At 43.6% G+C, this 21,057-nt stretch overlaps 1 protein-coding gene across 4 annotated transcripts in view; it reads right to left on the bottom strand.

Moving 5' to 3' along the window:
• Positions 1 to 405: 405 nt before the first annotated feature.
• EP300 (E1A binding protein p300) overlaps positions 406 to 21,057 on the bottom strand; it is a 532,137-nt gene continuing 511,485 nt past the window's right edge. For all 4 annotated transcript variants that reach the window (XM_033935072.1, XM_033935073.1, XM_033935071.1 and 1 more), the window contains exons 29-31: positions 14,833 to 14,994; positions 12,387 to 12,668; positions 406 to 3,880 (exon numbers count right to left, since the gene is read on the bottom strand). In XM_033935072.1, the coding sequence (XP_033790963.1) occupies positions 1,643 to 3,880; positions 12,387 to 12,668; positions 14,833 to 14,994 (2,682 nt within the window). In that variant the 3' untranslated portion in view covers positions 406 to 1,642. The remainder of the gene's footprint in view (positions 3,881 to 12,386; positions 12,669 to 14,832; positions 14,995 to 21,057) is intronic.

Genomic DNA, 21,057 nt, shown 5'->3' on the forward strand with positions numbered 1-21,057 from the left:
TACAGCAAACCCAGTCAGTTTTAATATGCAATGACTGGGTAGCACCACAAACACTTTTTCCCAGCTGTTTTCAGCCAACAGGAGACAAGAAGCACAGCAATGAAGACACAGCAAGTTAGGTCAAAAAATGAGCACATGCCATGTAAGTCTTGTTGAGGAAGGAGCTTTTATAAGACTAAATTATAACTTAATTGAAAAAAAGAAAACACAGCCTCACCTGCTTGGGATTTTGTTTTGTTCTCCCCACTCCCCTCTTTAACAGAACAGTAAAAACATACTTTAATTTACATTAAATAATTATTTACCCTTTAAATAAAAGGAACAAAGATGAAATTCCAGCCTTCTTCAAATAAGCACCAACAAGGTAGGAAAAAGGGGTGGAAGTATTAAAATAAGACTTGCCTCTGTCTGCCTCACACAGTTTATTTAACAATAGATAAGAAATCAATTGCAAGAATCTATACAGTGATCCAAAGTTCATATTTATAAGTAATCAATTCAATTGCATGATTTACAACATTTGAAGATGGTTTTTGTGGGATTTTTTGCACTATGTTCAAGTTTTACAGAAAGTGTAATGGGGTAAAAGTGGGAGCAGGGTAGGAAGAGACACAGCTCAAATAAGATTCACCAGGGCTTTCAGTAAAAACATCCCCTCAGAATCCTTTTTGCCCTCTTAGGTATTTTCGTTTTTATAATCCTCCTGTTAGATGTTTAAAAAAAAAACAAAACAAAACACAAAAAAGTCTTTTTTCAAGAAACAAACCACAATATATATATTCCATTTTGGCAGCTGCCACAGTATTTGCGCAAAAAACAAAAAACGAACAAACAATAAAAAAACAACCCCCTGAAAAAAAAAAAAAAAAAACAAACAAAAAAAAAAAAAAAACAGAAAGCAAAAAAATTGTCCATATTTCTTTTTCTCAGCATGTACAAATTATTAATACTTTTGACATTTTGATTTCAGACCCTTTGTATAGAAAAATGCTTGGGAGGACAAAAGTGGTGACTGAATTCTCTGGCCTCTCTTTGTACATACTTTCAAGAATTAATATCTTTTCCTCCCAAAACAGGGGGAAATGGTATTTCTTTATATATATATATATACATATATATATACACACATATATATATAATGTATTTTATTTTTTAAAGCAACACTAAACCTCTTTTGTCCTCTGGTTTTCTAAGAAATGTATTTCTTGCTTTGACCATGAGGTGGAAAGGGAAGTGAGAAACTGCCAACAACCCGCACAGTAAATTAAAACTATCAATATTACATATTTTCATTAATTTAAAAAAATTATAAAGTAAAACCTAATGAGGTGTTGGGGGGGGGGTTGTCAGCATGGAAAACAAACTTCCCCCATGAGAGAGAGTGAGTGAGAAAGAGAGACTGGCTTTTTATCCAGTCATAACAAAAATATATTCTTTGTATAATATCTCCTCTGTTTGCGTAGGTTGATTCTACTAAACCACAGCTCCGGTACACTCCAGGAGAAAGAAAATGACCCCTCCTCCCCCCTCCCCCACACAAAAGTCTTTCCTGGAATGATTCCAAAAAATTATCTTCAGTACAAAAAGTCTGTTTAAGAAGAAAATAAGTTTTTGTTTTGCTCCCAAAATGCTACAGTGTTCTCTAGTGTATGTCTAGTGTATTCTGTGAAAGGCTGGAATTCAAGTCTGAGTTATCTGGGTTCAGCCCAAGCTCAGAGGCACTTGCCCCATGAAGGCCTGGCATACCAGTGTTGCTTGCCAGCTGGGAGAGCATTGCATTCTGGTCCGGGCTGGCAAAATGTCCTTGATCCATGGGGTTGCCCTGGGCGGCCACCAGCCCTGGATGCGGAGAACTGGTCTGAGGGGAGACGTGATGTGGGGACGGCTGGGGCTGCATCCTCGGCGATGGGCTGGAGTGAGGGGGTTGGGACTGTGGACGTGGTGATGGGACTGGTTGTGGTGAGCGCACTTGATTGGTCAGTGAGGAGGGAATCTGCTGGCCTTGTAGGTGGGGGGACTGTGCCTGGCTGGGAAGCATGTGCTGCTGAGGGCTCATAGGGTTAGGCTGGGCTGGAGATCCCATCTGTTGCTGAAGTAGCCTTTGCTGAAATGCTTGCTGTAAACTCGTTCCGGTTTCCACATTTATTCCTGGTGGTAGCTGGCTTATTTGTCCCATGTTCCCTTGCTGCATCTGCAGGTGGTGCTGCATTCTTTGTTGCTGCTGTTGCTGTTGTTGTGGGTACACAATCCCTTGAGGCTGTTGAAACTGGCTGTGATTGGCCATCCCAGAAACCATGCCTGGTCCTTGTTGCTGGTGTTGCTGTTGCTGCATCATCTGCTGCCGGCGGAGTAAAAGTTCACGGAACTGCGGGGACATACCAGCATGGTTCATAGTCATGGCCTGACCTTGTGGATTTATGCCACCCATGCTCTGTTGAGGTGGTTGCTGTTGCTGCTGCTGAGGCGGCGGCTGCTGCTGCTGCTGCGGCATGCTCGGTCTCTGCATGGCACTCATATTTTGCATTCCTGGGTTTGGATGCACACCCTGCTGCCCTTGAATACCAGCCTGTGTCTGAAGTCCTGGCTGACCTGGTGGCATTCCCTGCTGCCCTGCCATGGCCTGGGGGTTCTGGCTCCCAACATACCTTGCAGCTCGTTGCTTTATGAAGGCTGCCAGAAGCTGAGGGTTGGAGTGAAGGATGTTAAGCACCTGTTGCTGCTGCATTGGGGAGCTAGGAGACCTGAGTGTCCGCAGCAAATTTTGCAAGGCTGCCTGTGGAAGAGACCCTTGGTTTGGCTGACCTGCACCAGGCACCTGACCCATCCCTGACTGAGGCGGCATATTTATAGGCTGCCCAGGCTGAGGCACAGACATCACAGATGGCCTCTGCATACCAGGCTGCATCTGCTGAGTTTGAGGCATCCCTCCATGTGTCCATGTCTGTTGCTGCTGGGGCTGCTGCAGTGCAGTTGGACCCATCCCTGGATCAACATGTGTTGGGCCTCGGGGTTGCTGTGGTGGGTTCATACTCATAGGTGGCATCTGAGTCATCTGGTGTGGGTTCATTGGTCGTTGGAAGATTTGCACCTGTGCCATCTGCCGTTGGTTCTCTGCCTCTCGTTGAATCTGCATGGCCATCACTAGTGCTGCTGGAGGAGGTCCTTGGGCCTGCTGCTGAGTCACCTGAGGTGGAGTTGGGGGAGTCACCTGCCCCCCAGGCTTGCCCTGGGAGGGGGGTCCTGAGGGCTGAGTTCTAGACATGCTGTATGGTGGCATGCTGTTAGGAGTTGGGGGTTGGGGCTGCGTAGGAGGCTGAGGCTGTGAAGGAGGCTGGGGTGTTTGAGGTGTTGGTGGCTGCTGGCCCGTTGGAGTTGTAGGTGCTGTAGCTGTTGGTGAGGGTAGACCCTGCTGCTGCCCTACGATGCCCGTCCTCTGCATGCTTGCCACCCTCCTGCGCAACATTTGAGCCTGTTGTAGACGGTGCTGCAGCTGTTGCTGTCGCAGCTTGTGCTTAATATTGAGGCAGAAGGGCACAGGGCACTTGTTCTCTTGGCAGTGCTTGGCATGATAGCAGCATAGGGCAATAAGCTGCTTGCAGATGGGGCAGCCACCATTGGTCTTACGCTTGCAGCCTTTGGTATGCTGTACTACCCGTTTCATCTTCTGGCAGGATGGCAGCGAGCAGTTGGCATTACGGCACTGGCAGGCGTGCACCAGGGATTGGATGCAACGCTGGATGCTTAGGCGCCGTGAGTCACCAGGACTCTGCGTGGCAGCAGCTTGCTGGTTGTTGCTCTCGTCATCCAAGCCCAGGCCCAGCTTCTCCATCTTATGCTCATGGTTTTTAGTGTTGTAGCAGGTAATGCACAAGTCATAGTCCTAAAAAGCAACAGAACAATATGAACACAGTCATATTAAAAGCCATGCCATTAACGAGAACATTGAAAATGGAACAGAGAAGGTAAATACTGAGCTGGTTATTGGTCAAAAGTACAATGTGGACTAACAGAATGTCTTCACTACAAAGTTACTTTCATAGAGTTAGAAGCAGAAAAGGTCCTTCATAGAGATGTGTAATAACATACAAGAGTCTGAATTAGATATCATATATACTAGAATATAAGCTGAGATTTGGGGGTCAAAAAATGGCCCAAAAATGAGGGTCTCGACTTATATTTGGGTCTGTGCCCACCCACCACCCTCCTGGGCTGGGATAGAAGAGATCCCTCCTGCCTTTTATCCAGCCTCCCAGGGCACTCTAAATTTAAAAGGGAACAGATTCCGTACAAACGTAAGGAAATTCTTCTTCACCCAGAGAGTGGTGGAAAACTGGAACGCTCTTCCGGAGTCTGTCATAGGGGAAAACACCCTACAGGGATTCAAGACAAAGTTAGACAAGTTCCTGCTGAACCGGAACGTATGCAGGTGAGGCTGGACTCATTTAGAGCACTGGTCTTTGACCTATGAGCCACTGCGTGAGCGGACTGCTGGGCACGATGGACCACTGGTCTGACCCAGCAGTGGCAATTCTTATATTCTTATGTTTATGGCAGCCAATCACTGCAGCTCTCCATAGGGCAGGAGCGCGGGAAAGCCGTTCCTGCTCTAGTTCACCGCTGAACCACCTAGGATTGTAAAAGGTACGCAGAGCAGACAGGAAGGAGGTAAAGAAAGGCAACATTAGCCAGGACAGGAGGCGGGAGGGATCCCTCCTAGCCCAGTCCACTGTGGACCACTGGGGATTTTAAAGGTACGCGGGGGAGGCAGAAGACTGGGTTAAAGTTTTTTGAGTCAGCTGGGACAGGAGGTAGGAGGGATCCCTCTAGTCCCAACCCACCGCTGGCCCACCAGGTCTTATGGAAGGTCCGGTGGAGGCCTGCAAGGTATCAGGACGGAGAGGGCACAGGGTGCAGTGCCTGGCAGGAAAAGGAGAGGGGACAGGGTGCAGAGCCTGGTAGGGCAGGGAGGGAGGGGGGCTGGGTACAGAGCTGGGCAGGGTAATTGAATATTAGTAAAAAAAAAACAACCACAAAAAACCAACCGCCCCCCATATTCATCAATCTTTTTTCCTCCTTTTTTGGGAGAAAAAGGTTATCTCAGTTTATATTTGGGTCGACTTATATTCGAGTATGCACGGTAAGTTACAATTTGTATTAAAACCCCTCCCCCCAACAACAACCCTGCAGACAACACTGTAAAGTCCCTAGACAAAATAGCTACAAAATGTTACTATTACACTTTGGCTTAACTATTTTGGTTACAAAATGTCATTTTAAGGACTTCTCTAATGATATTATTGGTCCCCTCAATTCTTAACCTTAAAGTATATATTCGTTAATTTTTATTTAATTTATTTCTTATATACCGCTAATTCCGTTAAGTTCTAAGCGGTTTATTAGGAAATATAGCACAGTTATACTTACTGTAGGGTGCTTTCTGAGGACAGCAGGCAGATACTCTCGCATGTGGGTGATATCATCCACGATCATGTTAGTTATATTGTAAAATCCACTTTCTATAGACTTCGCCAAATTCGTTCAGTGTCTAAATTTTTATGTTCAAAATCTCTAAATATACTGGTTCACTCTTTGGTCATTTCTAAAATCGACTATTGTAATGCCCTGTTTAAAGGACTAGCTCAAAAAGAAATTAGACGCTTACAAATTATTCAGAATGCTTCAATCAAACTTATTGAGAAAGCTAAAATTTGATCATGTGACCCCCCTACTTGAGAAGGCACATTGGCTTCCAGTTGCTCATTGCATAATGTATAAATTATGTCTGCTTACTTTAAGTCCTTGACATTTAAAACCCCAGTGTTTATTTATAAAGTTTTAATTCCATATACTTCATCTAGAGTACTAAGGTCAAATGACCAACATTTATTGGTCGTTCCTTCTTTAAAAGTTATTAATACACGGCGGCAATCTATCTTCTCAGTTACAGCCCCTCAAGCTTGGAATGCCCTTCCAATTTATTTAAGAGAAGGGTTTTGGAAAAATTTAAGAGCAAACTTAAGGGTTTTCTTTTTAAAGGTGCATTCAAGGATTAAATGAATTGCCTATGCCTTTAATTTATCCACAATATTTTAATGACTTGTCTTTTCCCTTTCCCAATGTGTTTTTTACCTTAATTGTCTCTTGTATAACTAAATTGTATTTTTTCTCTAACTCTCCTTATGTTTGACCTTGTATGTATTTATTGAATTTTAATATGTTTAGTAGTATGAGTTTTTGTTAGTTATGTCTGTTTCCCTCAACTCTGTAATTTTTAATTGTACATCGCTTAGAATTTTGAATAGGTGATAAATCAAATTTTATAATAAACTTGGACAGTGCTAAAAGTGTACTGTTACTTTAACTTCTATGAAGTTTTGAGACTGTCAGTACCGCGCGAGTGCCTTCCCACCCAACACCAGCTCGCGGTACCTCAGTTCCTTAAACAACCTAAGAAGCCAACCAGGGGAGGTAGGAGGGATGTGAGAATATCTGCCTGCCATCCCCAGATGATACCTGTTACGGTAAGTAACTGTGCTTTATCCTAGGACAAGCAGGCGGCATATTCTCACATGTAGGTCTCCCAAGCTTAACTGAAAAGAGATGGAGGGAGAGTTGGTCTTTAAGTAGAAAATAAATTCTGTAGAACTGCTTGACCAAAGCGACCATCTCATCTGGAAAAAGTTTCCAGACAGTAGTGGGATGTAAATGTGTGAATTGAGGATCAAGTAGCTGCTTTACAAATATCCTCAACGGGAGTAGAACGCAAAAAGGCCACTGATGCTGCCATCACTCTGTGTGCTGTAACATGTCATAGTAAAAGGAGATTCAGGTCGTCAACCATGTGGAAACAGTTCATTTGGTCACAGGTACTCCCAATCTGTTAGGGTTGAAGGAGATGAACAGAAGTTCTAAGCAGCTTAGTCATTCTAAATAGTAAGCCAAGGCATGCTTGCAGTCCAAAGTATGAAGTGCAGTTTCACCAGGGTGAGAATCAGATTTTGGAAAGAAACAGGTAGCACAATGGATTGATTGAGATGAAAGTCCATGACCACTTTCAGAAGAAACTTAGGATGAGTTTGGAGAACTACCTTGTCATGGTGAAAAACTGTGAAAGGTGGAGTTCAGACTTGTCGAGCTGAAGTGATACAGATTAAGAAAACTACTTTCCACATGAGGTACTTAAGAGTAGTAGTTGCAAGAGGTTCAAATGAAGATTTCATCAGAATGGTAAGGAGAACATTGAGATCCCAAACAACTAGAGGAGGTTTGAATTTTGAATGACGGGAGTACTGTCTAGAGCAGAACTGAGGCAACTTGCGATTGCTGGGAGACATAAATAGGACTATTTGAGGAGTCCCCTAAAGGGAGATTATGTGATGCAGGGTTTTGGAATGGAGAGTCCACTCTTGCGGCTGAAGAAATCTGCTGAGCTTGTCAGCCAAAGCATTCTGCTTCCCTTGCACGTATACTGCTTTGAGGAAAATATTGCATGAGATTGCCCATTTCTAGATTTATAGAGCTTCCTGACACAGGGGAAGAGAGCCCATACCTCTTTGTTTGTTGACATAGAACATCGCTACCTGCTTCTCCATTCTGACAAGGAGGACCTGATTAAGAAGGTGATTCTGAAATGTTCACAGAGCATTGCGGATTGCTCGAAGTTCGAGCAGGTTGATGTGTAGAACACTCTCTTGATTGGACCAGACTCCCCGAGTATGGAGGCCATCAAGGTAAGCTCCCCATGCATACATGTTGTGAGAACTTTTTGGTGTGGAGGTAGATGGAACAGCAAAACCATGGAGAGACTGGCTTCCTAGAAATGGTTCAAAGAAGAGCAACCAAGATGATAAAGGGGATGTAACTCCTCTTGTATGAGGAAAGACTAAAACAGTTAGGGCTCCTCAGCTGAGATGGCTGAGGGGAGATATGATTGAAGTCTACAAAATCCTGAGTGGAGTAGAACAGGTACAAATAGATCAATTTTTTACTCCATCAAAAATTACAAACACTAGGGGACACTCGATGACGTTACAGGGAAATACTTTTAAAACCAATTGGAGGAAATTATTTTTCACTCAGAGAATAGTTAAGCTCTGGAATGCATTTGCCAGAGGTTGTGGTAAGAGCGGAGAGCTTAGCTGGTTTTAAGAACGATTTGGACAAATTCCTGGAGGAAAAGTCCATAGTCTGTTATTGAGAAAGATATGGAGGAAGCCACTGCTTGCCCTGAATCGGTAGCATGGAATATTGCTACTCCTTGGGTTTTGATCAGGTATTAGTGATCTGGATTGGTCACTGTGAGAACAGACTACTGGGCTTAATGGACCATTGGTCTGACCCAGTAAGGCTATTCTTATCTTCTTATATAACCACCACTGGAGAGATTGTCGTAGGGGTGAGGAGACTGATCAGCTGGGTTAGTGGATCTGTGGCTTGAGATCATTGAGATGCTAAATTCCATTGAGCTGGTCTGAGGTAGAGAACATGTGAAGGGAATCATATGTCCTAAGAGGCGTATCATCCGTCTTGCTAAAATTGTTTGAAGAGCAGACATGCGTTTGCAAAGTTGAAGCAATGTGTCCTGTCTCTGCTGGGGTAAGTAAGCACACAGGAAAATAATGTTGAGAACTGCTCCTATGAACTCCAAGATTTAAGTTGTTTGAAGATGAAACTTTTGGTACTTTACTTCGAATCCTAGAAGCTCTAGAAGAGATATGGTCATTTTGGTAGCCAAAAGGGATGTCCTGTGGCAATGCAGCTTTGATTAGCCAGTCGTCCAGATAAGGGAATACTTGGAACCCATGAGAATGAAGAGTTGCTGCTACAACTAGGACTTGGTGAAAACTCTGGGAGAGTATGCTAGGCTGAAGGGTAACACTTTGGATTGAAGATGAAGATTTTCGACACAAAAGCGAAGGAATTTTCTGTTAGCTGGATATATGGGGATGTGTGTATACATCAGAGCTGTGGAGTCGGTAGATAAATGTTCCGACTCCTCAGTTTTTTGTACTTCAGACTCTGACTCCGACTCCAGGTACCCGAAATTTCCTCCGACTCCTCAACTCCGACTCCACAGCACTGGTTCATTTTCAGATCATTAAATGGAATGTCAAGTTGAGAGATATGAGCATTTTCGACACCACTTTCTTTTTGCTTTTAATCAAGGTTCTAAGGCCACAGAAGCTGCTCGCAATATTTGTGCTGTGTATATAGTGGGTGCTATAGCTGAAAGAATCGCTCGTGATTGGTATGCCAAGTTAAAAAATGGAGTCGGTAGATAAATGTTCCGACTCCGACTCCTCAGTTTTTTGTACTTCTGACTCCGACTCTGACTCCAGGTACCCGAAATTTCTTCAGACTCCTCGACTCCGACTCCACAGCCCTGGTATACATACGCCTTTTTGAGGTCTAAAGAGCACAGCCACTTGTCCTTGCCTAGAAGCGGGTATTATGTCCCTAGGGATTGCATGCAAAACTTCTCTTTCACCAAATATTTGTTGAGAGCTCAGAGGTCAAAAATTGGACGAAGGCTTCTCATCTTCTTTGGAATGAAGAAGTATTTTGAGTAAACCCCTGGTTTTTCTGCCAAGGGGGTATAGGCTCTATGCGTTTCATTTTAGAAGAGACTCGATTTCATTTTAGAAGAGACTCAATTTCTTGAATAAGGGAAGTCTGTTGAGAACTGAAAGAGAACTCTCTTGGAGGATTGTTTGGAAGAGTTTTGAAACGTAAGGAGTAACCCTCCTGAACAACTTTCAAGACCCAGGTGTCCGTTCTAACGAAAGCCGAACATTGACAGTAGAGACGACGCCTGATAGGCTGACGAGTGGGTAGAGCAGGAAGTGTGGCTATGCCCTCCTGGAATGCATCAAAAGGACTGTATAGACTTTTGTTGAATAGTTGGTTGAGCCTTTTGAACACACTGAGCTCGAGGTCTCTTTTGAAGTGGAGCCTTAGAAGAGGAAGAGGTAGAAGGATAGTGCCTTTTGTAAAAGGTATAGGATGTTTGAGTGATAGACTCTGGAAGGCTGAGCTTTGTAAAATAGTCATAGCTAGAGAGGTTATGCTTTGTTGATGATGGGTATGCCCCTGTGTAATTTTTTTTATCTCCAAAGAGTTCATCGTATGTGCAAGGAATATTTGCCATGTGATCTTGAACATTAAGATCAAGTCCGAGACTGAGCCAGGTTAAACGTCTCATGGCTATAGACAAGGCTGATACTCTGGAGGCGACATTGAAAGCATCAAAAACTGATCATACAATGAACGTTCTGGTTTGCAGGAGATTGCGAGTGTTTTTTTGAAAATCTGGCAGCTGATCAGGAGGAATGAATTGTTTAAAATAGGTCAGATGTTTGACCAGTTGCTTAAAGTAAAACGTCATATAGAAACTATAATTTAGCACTCAGCTAGGCAGCATAGCATTTTGAAAGAGACCGTGCCCAAATTTTTCCAAAATGTGTAGCCTTCACTTCCTTGTGGTGCACTGACATACATCCTAGAGCTGGATGTCTTTTTGAGTGTCGAGTGAACCAGCAAGGACAGGTGTCAAGAGCTGCGATTTATCAAAGCTTGGACAAGATTGAACTCTGTACAAAGAGTCAAGCTTCCTAGGAGCCACTGGACGCATAAGAGGGATTTCCCAGTTCTTAAATAGATAGTGAAATGGCAATTTGAGAAGATCCTTAGGCACCTCATCATAGTCCAAGGCCTCAACCAGCTGTCCTCTGGGTTCTGACTCCGATTCCATCTATACTGGCAGAGCTTTGCCCATCTATCTTATAAACTTAGTAAAGAATAAACTTTGAGTGGGAGAGCTGAACCTGCGCGGAAGAGAAGATGGATCAGATGGAATTCCATATGACTCAGAAGCAGATAACTCAGGCTCAGGATCAGTATCATCGTTTATAGCGAGGTCTGAATCCAATTGCCCAACTCCAGGTGACTCCTTGTAGGAAACAGGAGAAGGAGCTCTAATCACTTTGAAGAGTATGGCTGTGATGGGAACACCAAGAAGAACTCCTGTGAGCACGTCGGTACCAATCTGATGAAGAAGATGAGGTCCAGTGCTAAGAGTGAAAGGATTTCGACTTGTAGAGAACGAGATCCGATACAGAAGGACCTCCATGCTCTCTCAGATTTCGAATTACAACGAGGAGAGTGATATTCGGCACTACCGGGCCTTGATGTGCCATGCTCAGGCTGGGCTAGTACTGAGCGAGGCGGTGCAAGCACCGGTGCCAATTGCGTATGTAGCTAGCTCCCGTTGAAGCAGCTCCTTGAGTTGGTCCTGTATGGACTGCACCGGTACCATTTTCTGAACAGCTGGTACCTCTGGTGCAGCAGAGTGGCGAAGCATTAGTGACTTCGATGAGGAGGCACGCTTTAGTGGTGACACAGCCTGAACTGATGGGGATCGATGGTGATGTCAACGCTTGGCATGCATCGAGGAACTTGATGCAGAAGATGCCTGTGACGCTGGTTGTGATGAAGATTGCCTCTTAGCAGGTTTACCCAATGCCGGTACTGAGTGACGTCGAGGGAGGTGATGCTGGTACCACCGGCGTAGTTTTGTCCTCTGAAGACATGGACGTTAACGGTTCCCCAAAAAGTTTCTCCTGCTGGAGACATTGAGCCTTAAGGGAACACTTCTGCAGGGTGAAACAATGGGTGCAAGAGTCCACTCGATGCTCCGGTTTAAGACATGGAATGCATCACTTGTGGAAATGGCCCAGTTACAATGAGTGCACTTCTTGAACCCACTGGAAGATTTCGACATTGATGGAAAAATTTCAGCCAGCAACTAAGTCATAAAACTCAATTTTTATGATCATGAGAAAGAATGACACTCGACGTGTTCTATGCCCGAAAGCTGAGACGGGGGCACAAGACTCGAACTAAGGAGAATAACGTCAAAAAACTTGATGGAAAAAAGTAGAAACCAGGAAAAGAAAACTCTTATATTGAGAAATTAAAAGTACCAAGAATCCAAAGGAAAATAATAAAGAAAATTGAATGCGGGACGGCAAACCCGTTAGGATGAAATTGAGACACAACTTTTTCGCTCCGCAGAAAATGAAGAACTGAGGAACTGCGAGCCAGCATCAGGTGGGAAGGCACTCACACATGTGCTGTGTGGTGCAGCAGTCTCAAAACTTTGTAGAAGTTAAAGTAACAGTACATTTTTAGCACTGTCCATACCGGGCTCCGTGGATGACATCACCCACATGTGAGAATATGCTATTTGTCCTAGGACAGTATTGTTTTTAAATGATTTACAAATAATGAAATACTACAGTTAGAATTCACCCAGTACAGAAGTGGTAGTAAAGTGAAAGGGATTTGCATGCTTGATTTTCTATAGCTGAGAAATGCAGAATACATACCTCACAGACAGTGCAGTGCCATCGTGTCTCCACATGGTGCTTACACTCATTACATGTATACACAAAGCGATCCTGGCTCTGAGTGTGCAGTTCCACTAGCATGCACATAGTTGACCACTTGGCTCTACGTAGCGAAGAGAACTCCAGGTGCTTGTCTCTGGCCAGGGTGAGAAAAGCATCTCGGCCATCCATTAGATCACAAGGGATGAGGGGATCTGGTTCCACAATGGGGAGTAGTGAGTTGGCGGTGGGGCCTGCGATGAGGCGAATCACAAAGAAAACCTGAAGGAAATAATCAAAAGAATTAGAGAGAAAATAATTATACCTAGGAACATGAATCCTCACTGCCCTCCAGGGACTGACTTCTGCAGACTGGGATGACTTAAATAATTCATATAACACATACCAGTTTTTGAGATCACACAAGTACTAACTTCAAGAGTAAGCACTAGGGAAAAAAAAAATCTAAGAGACACTGTGGTGAATGATGTTCTTGATGCTACTTTATTGTTGTATTATTCTAAGACAAAAAATTTACACCGCAATAAAGTAGCATCACGAACATTGTTCTCCACAGTCTCTTTTGTTTTTTGTTCTCTGGAATCTCTTTACTGTGGAGTAACTGGGTCGTCCCATCCCTTCATTTTTGTTGCTGAAAAGACCAACTTAGATCAGACTCTGAAGTGAAGATGGAGAAACGTATTCATACCTTTTATGGTAATTGCCTTTTGAGTTCTGCTAGAGCAGTCCAGACCAATGGGTTGAGTCCCCTTACCAGCAAACGGAGGTAGAACTATTTCAGTGATATCACCAGAATATACTGCTCTGCAATGGCAGAAATCCATTCTGGTTGATTTGTGGAAAAATGCAAAAAAAACCCCAAAAATAACCCAAAAACCCAAGGAGAAGAAATAATGTACCTTAAAACAGAGGAAATGAAGAGATATGGTGGACAATGGAATGGAGGGAGGGAAAAGAAAGGGAGAGAAGTTGAACCCAAGAGATAGTGTAGAGGGATGGGGGATAGAAATACTGGATGTGTCACTTATATAGAATGGAAAGATCATTGGCAGTACAGAATGGAAAGTATAATAGTTTTATAAAAATATGGGAGCCATTAACATCTTTTTGTCATGATTAATGCCATTTTTCTATTAATTATACACCATTTAGTGTTGAAAGAGGGGAAGGGTTTAATGGGAGGGTTTATGATCTTATAATGAATATTGTGATTAGAAGGAGGGTGGGGGGAGGGTTGCATTTATATTTATAAGATGTTCAAGTGGTCTAATTAATAGTGTTTATTATGAATTCTGTACACTTGATGAAAGTTTAAAAATGAATAAAGAATTAAAAAAAAAAAAAAAAAAAAAGAAATACTGGATGGGGGAGTGGTCAGAGAAATACTGGACTGCGGGGATGGAGACAAAAATAGGGAGTGGTGCCAGACCTCTGGGGAGGGAAGGGAAATTGAAGGAGAGGGCACGCATGGGAGATTTCGTCCATCAGACGCTGCAGGACCAAGCGGAGACCGATGATGTAGAAGCTAAGTGGTTAACACTGAAATCAACCATACATGAAGCAACTAGCTGCTTCATAAAATCAGTAAATAAACGACAAAGAAACAATAAACCCCAATGGTTCACCGCGGAGATCTCGCACCTCATTAAGGAGAAGAAAAAAGCGTTTCTCTCCTACAAGCGCACGGAGAAAAGAGAGGCAAAAGTAGAATATAGGACCAGGTCTACAGCAGTCAAAATGGCAGTTAGGGAGGCAAAACTTCGAGTGGAAGAAATTCTGGCAAAAAACATTAAAAAGGGGGACAAATCCTTCTTCAGGTATATTAGTGACAGAAAAAGGAACACAGGCGGGATAGTACGCCTTAGAAGTTACGTGGCGATCAGCAAAACTGGCCATGAGGTCTTCCAGATCTTTCCCAAAAAGAAGCTGAGCCTGGAAAGATGCCCCCCCCCCCCCCGACACTACCGATCACCGGCAGGAGGGTGGCCCAATCCCTCCTGCCGGAAGACATCCCACCTCCGTGCTAACAGCCCCCAAAACTCCCCCCCACCAAACTAACCTTTAATTGTTGCCCAGACGGGTTTTGCCCGTCCAGCCGGCAGGCCCGCCTCGTCGAAATGAGGCGGGCCTGCCCCTTCCCGGCCCATCCCGCGAAGCCTAAGGCCTGAATGGAATAGAAACATAGCGGGGCCGCCCATCCCCTATAAGGGTTGGAGGGTGGGGGGGAGGGATTCTTATTTGTGTATAGAGTATGATGATAAGATTTTCAAGTGATTTGTTAATTATTGTTGTTATGATTTTTGTACACTTGATGAAAGGTTAAAAAAAAAAAAAGAACCATCTACTTTAATCTGACATCAGTCTGCTCAGCTCATGAAATAAGGACAGATAAAATCAGGATTCCCGTCCCATAATCCCCATTCACCTCCTTGTGCTTCTCCATGGTAGCGTATAGTTTCTGGGATAGGTCATTCGATACATTGGGCATTCCTGGTTTCTTTTTATTGCCTCGGCTCAGGCTGCTTTTGTTCTTACTAGTTTTCTTGTTGTTCTTCTTCTTGGCATTCTTGCTGTCACCTTTGCTTACCTGTACACAGAAGGCAAATGAAGGGCAAGCAATTAAAAGGCAACTGAATTCAACTACAAATTATTTACACTTAGACAAGGTTTCCCCAACAGCATATTCCCATATTACCTTTAATACTATTCAGCACATAGTCTGCAAATGTTTACATTAAACAAAGACAATTTACTCAGTACATACACATGACACCCTTGTCAATTTGGTGGCTTGGAACTACAAAACCTTAAGTAATTGATATCAGTCATAATGTAAATAGCTAGATTACTCCAAGTGTAATGACAGCATAAGCAAAAGAGGAGTTGACATGTCGTTTATACCGTACTCCAGTACAAAAACAACAAAATTCTTGTGTACACCAAAATGAAATGGGCCAGTTATTGAACTGTGATGCTCAGTCCTTTGTGGTTAAAGAGCTAGCAACTGATTATGCTTTTACCTGCAGCTAGATGCATAATAATGATTATTCCATGAAAAAGAGATTATGTACTTACCATGATAAGCTGTTTTCCAGTAGATAGGTGAGACATTCTAGACAATAGGTTATTTCCCCTTACTCGCATGCTCTGCAGAAGGAATCCACTCCAGATTTTTCACTCTGCCTCTATAGTACATCACTAATCAATTTAGCGCCCTCTACAGTCAGTACCTAAGCACCGAGAAGCACCCACATATGTGAAGCAGAGGCACCTGTAATAACAGGCTAAACAAAGTGTTCTGCTGAAAGGTATGAAACATTACCATTAACCGCCAACAGAGGCTCCAAAACAGCACAGCACAACTCCCCAACAAATACTGTATTTCCCCATGTACAGGCCGCCCCTTTGTATAGGCCGCAGGAAATGCCAATGTAGGTTTTAAAACTCTTAGATAAGCCGCCCCATGTTACTAGCTGCGGCTTATCTAAGAGTTTTAAAACCTATATGGCCTATACATCATCCCCCCCACCTTTAAATACCTCCCTCGTCAGTAAATACCTCCTAGATGGCTACTGGCTGCCTCCTTCAAACATGCTGTGAAGAGCAGGAGCGATGTTTGCAATCTCAAGCCTCGCCCCGTGCCACTTCCTGATTGGCTGCCATCAGTTCTCGTGATGGCAGCCAATCAGGAAGCAGGGTGAAGCTTGAGATCGCAAACATCGCTCCTGCCCTGCATAGCATGTTTGGTGGAGGCAGCCGTCCAGGAGGTATTTACTGGTGAGGCAGGTATGTAAAGGGGAGGGATGATGTATAGGCCGCCTCATTTAAGCAAGCCGCACCCACTAGGCCAGTTTGCAAAATCGATGTATAGGCCGCGGCCTATGCATGGGGAAATAAGGTATATGCAAATTCTTTTCAGCCCTCAAGGCCTGAGTGGCCTCCAAGAAGCAGCATGGAGAAGCATAAACAGACAAACTGTAAACATGTGTAGAAAAGGTCCAGCTCCAACGAGGTGGCAGGGTCGGCTTCGGATGTGGTGCAGCGGGTGGGCAGACAGGGAAGGATCCCCAGTGGCGGTGGCATCAGTGGGTGGTAGGCAGGGAAGGGGTATGAACATGGGGGCACTAACTTGGGACATAGAAAGGAAGGAATAGAAAGGGAGAATTGATGGGAATGAGTGTTTGAGTGAGAGATTGAACTTATTCAGTTTCTTATTGTGGTACTGTTTCTAGTTCCCACCTACTCATCTGGTGTACTGCAGGGTTCTGTTCTTGGGCCTATTCTCTAACATCTTTCTTGCTCTCCTAACTTTACTACTCTACAGGCACTTAGCTTTACCTTTGTCATCTATGCTGATGATATACAGTTACTGCATCCTTTCAACTCTAATGATCTCAACAATTATTCTTCCTTATTCACAAAACTAGACAAGGTTTTTGACTGGCTTACCTTGAATAGGCTGAAGATCAACTCTCGAAAAATTTCTACCATGATCTTTTCTCCAATTAAGCGTACACAGAACTCTTCCAGGTCATACTTTTAATTTTAAGGGCAATCCTCTGCCTTACTCAACTTCAATTAAAATCCTTGGAATCACACTGGATTTCACATTGTCGTTCCACTCTCATGTTTCAAAAGTAGTTTCATCTTTTTTTCTACGGCTTCGTCAGCTCCGCTCAGTTATTGTTAAATCGGAATTCTCTGTGAATCCTCCTACATTCACTGGTCATTTCTCACTTGGATTATTGCAATTCATTACTAGTTGGACTTCCGCAGTACAAACTACGTCGACTCCAACTAGTACAAAACACTGCACTTCAGCTTTTCTACCGTTGCTCAAAATTCAACCATATTACTCTGCTTCTCAAAACTGAGCACATGCTTCCCTATCTCCTTCAGGATTTTTTATAAATATAACCTACTTACTTTTCAGATACTGGATTCTGGTTCTCCTCTATTTTAATTTTGTCATCTGATTCCATACTCTCCTAGAAGGCAGCTGCTTTCCTCCAATCAATCCTTAATGACCATCCCATCAATTAGGCAACTTTTCCTTGATATTTACAGATACTAGTTTCTCTGTAATGGCCCCAAAGCTCTGGAATTCCCTTCTACTATATCTGCACACAGAAAAATCTCTTAAAAAATTTAAATCACATTTGAAAGCCTATTATTTCAAACTGGCATTTGACTAGTTCTTAACACTTCAATTTAGTTCTTCCTTTGCTTTCTTCTTCTCACATTTTTTTACCTCTTGATATTGTAAACCTTTCCTGCCCTTGATTATCATTTTGTGTCTAGTATTGTTAATTGTACAATATACATTTCCCTGTTGTGTTGTTTTTTAATTATTTCCCTTTGAATTTTATCTATTGTTAACCGCTTTGATTTGACATTTTTTTAAATATTGGAGGCATATCAAATAAAATAACTGTGAAGAAAGGAAAATTGGGCATAGAGAGGAGTGAGGTAGAGATGCATGGGGAATAGAAGGATGAGAGGGAGAAATGTTGGATATGGTGGTGGAGAGGGCAGATTGAAGAGAATGCAAGGGGAGGAATGTTGGACAGAGTGATGGAGGGAGAAATGTGGCATTGTGCTGGAGAGGGGTAATGCAAGGAGAAATGGGCATGAGGCTGGTGGGCAGTGGTAAAAAATGGTATACATGATCTAGTGGATGAGAGAAGGAGAACATAAGAACATAAGAAGTTGCCTCCGCTGAGGCAGACCAGAGGTCCATCTTGCCCAGCGGTCCGCTCCCGTGGCGGCCCATCAGGCCTAATTGCCTGAACAGTGTCCCTGTCTAATTTTGTAACTGCCTCTAAACCTCTAATCCTATCCCTATAACCTACCTCTACTCCTATCTGTACCCCTCAATCCCTTTGTCCTCCAGGTACCTATCCAAACCTTCTTTGAAGCCTTGTAGCGTGCTCCTGCTTATCACATCCTCCGGTAGCGCGTTCCATGTATCCACCACCCTCTGGGTGAAAAAGAACTTCCTGGCGTTTGTTCTAAACCTTCCCCCTTTCAATTTCTCTGAGTGCCCCCTTGTGCTTGTCGTTCCCCATAATTTGAAAAATCTGTCCCTGTCTACTCTTTCATGATCTTGAAGGTTTTCATGATCTTGAAGGTTTCTATCATGTCTCCTCTAAGTCTCCGCTTTTCCAGGGAGAAAAGCCCCAGCTTTTTCAGTCTGTTGGATGTGGCAGTAGGGGTGGGAGAGATGCCTGGATCTCTCAAGACAGATGGACAGTGAGAGAGAGAGGGAGACATATTGCCAATAGGGGTGAAGGAGAGAGGAATAAAAATTGGACTCGTGGAAGACAGAGAAAGAGAGATGTTGTTAGGGAAGGGAATGATATTCAGAGGAGAGGAAGCGTGCATGAGGCAAGAAAGAAAGAAATATTGGAAATGCAATCAGACACTATGGAATCACTAGACAACAAAGGTAGAAAAAATAATTTTATTTTCAATTTAGTGATCAAAATGTGTCAGTTTTGTGAATTTATATCTGTTGTCTATATTTTACTCTATAATTGTCTATTTTTCTATACAGTCAAATCTTGGATAGCAAAACATTTTCTTAAATTTTAACTCAATATACGAGCGTTGTCTTGCAGTACGAACACATATACATGTGTCACATAAAATACGCACAATGCGAGTTACATCACTGATCGCGGCTGAATGTAATACATGCACCTGCTGTTCAAGCGCGCACAAATTACGCACATCTCACGCTGAGCGCGGCTGAATGTAATAAAAGCATCACGCCCAATTCACCCGCAGTGTAGTGACTGTTCGAAACAAGTGAGATCTTCCAATGCAAGTACATACAGTACTGTATTTTCTATTAAAGTTTTTGGAATGTGGAACAAATCATCCAAGTTTCCATTATTTCCTATGTGGAAATTCGCTTTGATATACGAGTGTTTTGGATTACAAGCATGCTCCTGGAATGAATTATACTCAAACCAAGGTACCACTGTAGTTGTTTCTGATTGCATGTTTTAAAGTCATCTGCCTTGACCTCTTTGAAAAAAAAAAAAAAAAAAAGCGAATATAAAGGATAATTAAGATTTTCTCTGCGTACAGTATGCTTTGTGATTTTTAAATGTGTGGTTACCATTATGTATTAATAAGATTGTATGTATATGAAAAACTAGTCTTTAAGCCTGTTACATTAACAGGTGCTAGAATAGATGTGTCTGTCTGTCTTTCTTTCTGTCTGTCTCTCTGACTCCCTTGTCTGTTTGTCATTCTTTCTGTCTGTTTCTCTGGCCCCCTTGTCTGTTTGTCATTCTTTCTCTCTCTCCTTGGCCGCTGTCTGTCTCTCTTTCTTTGTCTCTCTCTCATTGGCCGCTGTCTGTCTTTCTTTCTTTCTGTCTGTCTCTCTGGCCCCCTGTCTGTTTGTCATTCTTTCTGTCTGTCTCTCTGGCCCCGTCTGTTTAACATTCTTTCTGTCTGTCTCTCTGGCCCACTGTCTGTTTGACATTCTTTCTGTCTGTTTCTCTGGCCCCCTGTCTGTTTGACATTCTTTCTGTCTGTCTCTCTGGCCCCCTGTCTGTTTGACATTCTTTCTGTTTGTCTCTCTGGCCCCCTGTCTGTTTGACATTCTTTCTGTCTGTGTCTCTCCCTGGCCCCATGTCTGTCTTTCTTTCTCTCTCTCTGTCTGGGTTTTTTTTTCTTTGTCTCTCTCTCATTGGCCGCTGTCTGTCTTTCTTTCTTTCTGTCTGTCTCTCTGGCCCCCTGTCTGTTTGTCATTCTTTCTGTCTGTCTCTCTGGCCCCGTCTGTTTAACATTATTTCTGTCTGTCTCTCTGGCCCACTGTCTGTTTGACATTCTTTCTGTCTGTTTCTCTGGCCCCCTGTCTGTTTGACATTCTTTCTGTCTGTCTCTCTGGCCCCCTGTCTGTTTGACATTCTTTCTGTTTGTCTCTCTGGCCCCCTGTCTGTTTGACATTCTTTCTGTCTGTGTCTCTCCCTGGCCCCATGTCTGTCTGTCTTTCTTTCTCTCTCTCTGTCTGGGTTTTTTTTTTCTTTGTCTCTCTCTCTTTGGCCACTGTCTGTCTGTCTCTCTGGCCGCGTTCTTTCTTTCTGTCTCTCTCCCTGGCCCCCCTGCCTGCCTGTTTTTCTCTTTTGCGCCATGCCTGCCTATCTCTCCGTGGCCTTCTGACTCCCTCTGTTTCTCCCTGGCCCCCTGCCTGCCTGCCTGTCTTTCTCTGTTGCGCTATGCCTGCCTGTCTCTCCGTGGCCTCCTTCTGTCTCCTCCCCTAGAGCAAACCAAGATTGCTGTCTGCCCCCAGCACACCCCTACCCCCAAAGCAGCCCCCCCTTTTCCTTTCCCCCTCCACTTCCCTGTGCAGAATTTTTACCAGCATGGGACGCCTCGCAGCACCCGCACCCTGTCCGACTTGTCCAGGCCGAAGGACACCCTCCTGCTGTTGCTCTAGCCGCCAGCTATCAGGAGACAAACCGCCGCACACACCGTAAATGGAACACAGCCATGGAGGCACAAATCACAGAGGCAGGGATCATGGAGTTCTAAGTGCGCATGCTCGCTTAGGGTTTATTATAAAGGATGGATAGAAGAAATTGCATTACGATTAGTATTATGGGGGTGGGATCAGGGGCATAGCTTGGGCATGGTG

This window comes from Geotrypetes seraphini, chromosome 2 (assembly GCF_902459505.1).
Source record: "Geotrypetes seraphini chromosome 2, aGeoSer1.1, whole genome shotgun sequence".
NCBI lineage: Eukaryota > Metazoa > Chordata > Amphibia > Gymnophiona > Dermophiidae > Geotrypetes > Geotrypetes seraphini.